Source organism: Colobus angolensis, unplaced genomic scaffold (assembly GCF_000951035.1).
Source record: "Colobus angolensis palliatus isolate OR3802 unplaced genomic scaffold, Cang.pa_1.0 Scaffold33, whole genome shotgun sequence".
NCBI classification, from domain to species: Eukaryota; Metazoa; Chordata; class Mammalia; order Primates; family Cercopithecidae; genus Colobus; species Colobus angolensis.
In genome coordinates this window covers 11,719,805-11,725,737 of record NW_012116599.1, presented here as the reverse complement: position 1 = coordinate 11,725,737, position 5,933 = coordinate 11,719,805, and the positions used below count along the sequence as shown (strand labels likewise).

Genomic DNA, 5,933 nt, shown 5'->3' with positions numbered 1-5,933 from the left:
TGCTCCTGAATGACTACTGGGCAAATAATGAAATAAAGGCAAAAATAAATAAGTTCTTTGAAACCAATGAGAACAAAGACACAATGTACCAGAATCTCTGGCATACAACTAAAGCAGTCTCCAGAAGGAAATTTATAGCACTAAAGCCCACAGGAGAAAGTGCGAAAGATTTAAAATGGACACCCTAACATCACAATTAAACGAACTAGAGAAGCAAGCGCAAACTAATTCAAAAGTTAGCAGAAGACCAGAAATAACTAAGATCAGAGCAGAACTGAAAGAGATAGAGACATGAGAAACAAGCAATGGGGAAAGGATTCCTTATTTAATAAGTGGTGCTGGGAAAACTGGCTAGCCATATGTAGAAAACTAAAACTGGACCCCTTCCTTACACCTTATACAAGAATTAACTCAAGATGAATTAAAGGTTTATATGTAAGACCTAAACCCATAAAAACCCTAGAAGAAAACCTAGGCAATACCATTCAGGACATAGGTATGGGCAAGGACTTTATGACTAAAACACAAAAAGCAATTGCAACAAAAGCCAAAATTGACAAATGGGATTTAATTAAACTAAAGAGCTTCTGCACAGCAAAAGGAACTATCATCAAAGTGAACAGGCAACCTACAGAATGGGAGAAAATTTTTGCAATCTATCCATCTGACAAAGGGCTAATATCCAGACTCTACAAGGAATTTAAATTTACAAGAAAAAAAAAAACATCAAAAAGTGGGCGAAGGATATGAACAGATACTTTTCAAAAGAAGACATTTATGTGGCCAACAGACATATAAAAAAAGCTCATCACCACTGGTCATTAGAGAAATGCAACCATCTCATGCCAGTTAGAATGGCAATCACTAAAAAGTCAGGAAACGACTGATACTGGAGAGGATACGGAGAAATAGAAATGCTTTTACACTGTTGGTGGGAGTATAAATTAGTTCAACCATTGTGGAAGACAGCGTGATGATTCCTCAAGGATCTACAACTAGAAATACCATTTGACCCAGCAATCCCACTACTGGGTATATACCCAAAGGATTATAAATCATTGCACTATAAAGACACATGCACACATATATTTATTGCAGCACTATTCATAATAGCAAAGACTTGGAACCAACCCAAATGCCTATCAATGTTAGGCTGGATAAAGAAAATGTGGCACATATACACATGGAATACTATGCAGCCATAAAAAAGAACGAGTTCATGTGCTTTGCAGGGGACATGGGTGAAGCTGGAAACCATCATTCTCAGCAAACTAACACAGGAACAGAAAACCACACACCACATGTTCTCACTCATAAGTGGGAGTCGAACAATGAGAACATATGGGCACAGTGAGGGGAACATCACACACAAGGGGGCCTGTCGGGGGATGGAGGCAAGGGGAGGGATAGCATTAGGAGAAATACCTAATGTAGATGATGGGTTAATGGGTGCATCAAACCATCATGGCACATGTATACCTACGTAATAAACCTGCTCATTCTGCACATGTATCTCAGCACTTGAGTATAATTTTTAAAAAAGAAAGAAAAAAAAAACCTGCACTTCACAGCATTAATTAAAATTACACTTAAACTTGTATAAGTGTGATCAGTATCTGTCTCTTCCTACCTGCAGTCCCCATTAAACTATAAGCTCCATGAGGGCAAGAACTATGTCAGTCCTAATCATGACTGAATTCCCTATACCACCCTATGAATACCTGGCATATAGCTATAATTCAATTACTTCAGCTGTGTCAGATTCAAAATAATGTATTCCTCAACAAAGCTCTGAGATAAAATGGTGCTCCTCACATCACATCTTTTTTTTTGGAGACAGAGTCTAGCTCCATCGCCCAGGCTGGAGTGCAGCGGCGCACATCACATCTTTTCTGGAAAAGCTAATAAGAACATTTCTTGAGTTCCTGCCATTCTTAGATTTTTAGGCACTATTCTAAAATTTTTACATTTATTCTCATTTAATTCTTATGACAAAGCTATGAAGTAGGTAGCATGATTATTCCCCTTTTACAGATGAGACCTTTGAAGCAGAAAGGTTGTACAATTTGCTCAGTTATAGAGATGAATGGCAGAGATGAGATTCAAATCTAAGTAGCCTAGCCTAAAAGCCCATACTTTTAATCACTACTCTATAACACATCTTATTGAAGAACACCAAATTCTTGAGTACCAATGAATGTAGCCAAATAAAACAAATGATATGAAGACAAACTCATACTTAGATATACAAGTCTCCAATCCTACATGACAATTCAAAGATATTGTCACCACAAATCATTCCAATGTCTGATCCTTACTTTTATTTAAAACAGCCATCAAAACTAAAACCATATCTTCCTTTCCAATTAATAGACATAGATGGAGACTGAAATCCAAAATATTCTCATATTAAAAACATTTTCTTCTGCCACTAAATCCCTGATTCATAAAAACACAGACAAACTATTTTTATCTGCCAAGGCACCCAATCACCAAACTGGGCCAACAGAACTCCATATGTATTGCCTGGGTTTTCCACTGGAGGCAGCAGAAATGCGTGGGGACTGCCACTGTCTCCATGGCTTTGTCTTTCTAGTTCTCCCTGCATAGGATGTAGGAAAATAATACATACCAAGTTTAAATGGGCCCTCAGTATGTATTCAAAAGAATACCAAAAACCAGTGCAAGGCATGTGACAGGGAGGATGGATCACTAGAGAAGGAGCAGGGAGAACAACTCAGATGATTCACAATCTGCCCAGCAGATGCTTCTAAATTCCAAGCATTCGGTAGCATTGTGGTAGATTACACCCAATCTTACCACAGCACCTGAGGGGTCTGTGACTCCTCCAGTTTATGATGCCTTGTTGGTGCATCATGGAATGTGAAAGGTCCTAAGAAATCTATAATTAGAAAGGGAAAATTTAACTCACCTTCCACTGCTCCTCGGGAAGTAGTTTCACGACCACCAGATCCCCATTTAAGGCTCTATTACGAGCAACAACCCCATCAATAAAAATGTCTCGATCACCATCCTAGGTTGGAAAAAGAAATAAAACAATAGTGAGCTTAAAAACACATAAAGCAAAAAACAGATTGCATTCTTTCATAACTGAAATAGAAAACAGCAAGTTATTCTTAGGTTATCCTTTTTTGTATTAAATAAAGCATGTTGATACCTTTTTAATACTAAATGAATTTTTAACGTATCAAGGAAGTATAAAAATAGAAGGTATGCAAGAGAACAGAAGAGGAACAACATATAATCTCCCACGAGAAAACAAACTGAGGGCAGGAGCAGCAATGGTTCTAAGATTTGGGCTCTCTAGGAGGAAACCAGCAAATTCATAATGCCCCCCAAGAAAGTGACAGAGAGAATAAGTTGTGGTTGTTTTTATGGAGACCTAAGCAGAGGGCAAAGAAGAGAAAGAAAGAGATATAATATGAGATCCATCACATGATCTTCACACTCTACTGACTTTGCCGACTTAGGACCACTGTGAACTCCAGACAATGAACACAAGGTACAGACAGACACTTTCATCCTCACTCACTCACTCAGAAACAAACCACTTTAAATAATGTGGCTCCCCAGTGAACTCCCCAAGTGTCAACTTCTTGGCTTAAATAGGTGCCAGAGTCTTCTTAGTAATCCAAATTACTTTGTAATTTTAAATAAACAAAATAGCTAAGGAAATGCAAGCCTTCTGCAGCAGTCAGGGTTCCTGAGAAAAGGAAATATTTTCAAAATGTCTCACCAACAAACATGTACTCTTATCCTTCTATTCTCTGCAACTTTATACGATGTGCTCTTTTTCAGAGAATAAGAAAGAAGCAAAATACTTTTTCTTACAGGAGATGACAGCAAAAGGGTCTGGAAAACCATCATTCAAATTTTTCTAATAGGGACACCTGACATAGATAAGATTTAACATAACACTCAATGGACTGAAGGTGATTACTATGAAACTTTAGTTAAAGTTAAAATTAATATCCCAAAATCACCAAATCAAAAAGGTGGGGGGGCAGCTTTTAGTCACTCAGCATTTTTTACAGTTTCCACTTACAAACCATTAGAGATCTTGTAGAACAGTTTTTCTGCTCAATTTCCAGTTTAGCTATGGGCTGACAGCTGTGGCCTGCACACTCTGCCAAAACCGACCCCACCCTAGTCCCCGAGGAAAAGCTACTGTGTTAGCCACAAAACATGACTGTAGTTGACCTCTTGACAAGCTTCTCAGAGAGATCTGGAAGAGACAGCCAGTAAACAGAGAGTGAACAACTGAAATATGGCACATCACCATCTATTGCTGCCTTTTGCAATTCAAAAAGCAATAGGATCTCTCAGACCTCCTTGGAATGAAAAGTGGGCTATTTGGAGGTCACCCTAACCCACACTCATGTGTCAAACATAGGCAATGAAATGCCTCTATTATAAGCAGCTACAACCACCCTTTGGCAGCACAGAGATTTCAGATTGATGGGATGATAGTACCATCACCTTACAATCCCAGGAAACTAAGGAAAGAAGGGCTGAGTTGAACCTCAGACAACACGAAAATCTATAGCTACTGCATCACTACTCAGCTCTTCCTTGATTCATTCAGAAGACTGATCGACTGTCGCTGAATCTCTTATTTTAAAGATACTAAGCTTGGGAACTGTTCAATATTAAAAGTTTGAGTCATCTCTTTTAACCACTTTTTAAGGCCAAATATTTCAGCTCTTTGTTTGAAAGCCAGAAGTCTTGTTCTACCCATCAGAAAGAATAATAGGTAATAGAAAAAAAAAAAAGAATGAAAATTGGATACTGAACATCCCTGGAAGAAAAATAAAGGAACTGGGAGGAGGGCATGGGTAGTCAGACTAAAGACTTAGGGGACTGTAGGAAGGAAGACAACACAAGTATGCCACGATGGTCACAGCATCCTTCATTGATGAAACAGTTCCCTTTGGACCAAAAATAAATTCCATCGCTATACAAAGGGTGCCTCCTATGACAAGATGCATTAAAAAGTTAAGAGAGCTTCTTAGATTTACATAATTCAGAATAGAAACTGTGCTTTTTAAAAATGACAGGTTTTTCCATCTGATCAATTTTCTCCTCTTTATCCTATCCCCAAATAGGATAAAAGGCATGTCAATAATATCATTTTATCTTGGTTTGCTTGAAAGTCACATGACTTTACTCACATTCTGTATTTCATTTTTATTGAGAACCTCACAAAACTAGCAAGTACACGTAAGTTACTCATTTCGTATAATTTAGATGTGTCATGAATTGAAAACCAACTTTCTGTCAGTAGAAATTATAACGAACCTAAGTCAAGTTCCCCCAGAACAAAGTATTATTTTATACCTGATGATTAATTCACTGTTGACCCAGGGAGATATTTTAGTATAGCAAATGACATTGTGTAAATTCACAACCACTTTTAGAGTCAGTAAGAGCAAACCTAAATAATTTAATCAAATCTCTATTTTTGTCTCTCTAAAAACTTTAGAATGTGAGGAGCATTCGACATTTACTCCATTCCCTCATTTTACAAATGAGGAAGTCACTGTATGTCCTACTGTCAGAGCAAAAGCCTCATCTTCTGTCATATTCATTCCTGCCTTTATGCTCCTAGCTTAAACCAGTAACAGTTAGGCCCTGGTTCTGACATTCTACTTCCCAGTCTATCTGTGGGCATTTTTCATCCCATATATTTTATATTTGTCATAAAATGAAAATCAACTTTCTATCAGTAGAAGTTATAATGGGCCGGGTGCGGTGGCTCAAGCCTGTAATCCCAGCACTTTGGGAGGCCGAGATGGGCGGATCAGGAGGTCAGCAGATCGAGACCATCCTGGCTAACATGGTGAAACCCTGTCTCTACTAAAAAATACAAAAAACTAGCCGGGCGAGGTGGCGGGCGCCTGTAGTCCCAGCTA

At 38.3% G+C, this 5,933-nt stretch overlaps 1 protein-coding gene across 1 annotated transcript in view; it reads right to left on the bottom strand.

The window, feature by feature from the left end:
- LOC105518845 (DIS3-like exonuclease 2) overlaps positions 1–5,933 on the bottom strand; it is a 405,890-nt gene that overhangs the window by 318,487 nt on the left and 81,470 nt on the right. The window contains exon 5 of the mRNA XM_011952002.1: positions 2,933–3,034. Coding sequence (XP_011807392.1) covers positions 2,933–3,034 — 102 coding nt within the window. The remainder of the gene's footprint in view (positions 1–2,932; positions 3,035–5,933) is intronic.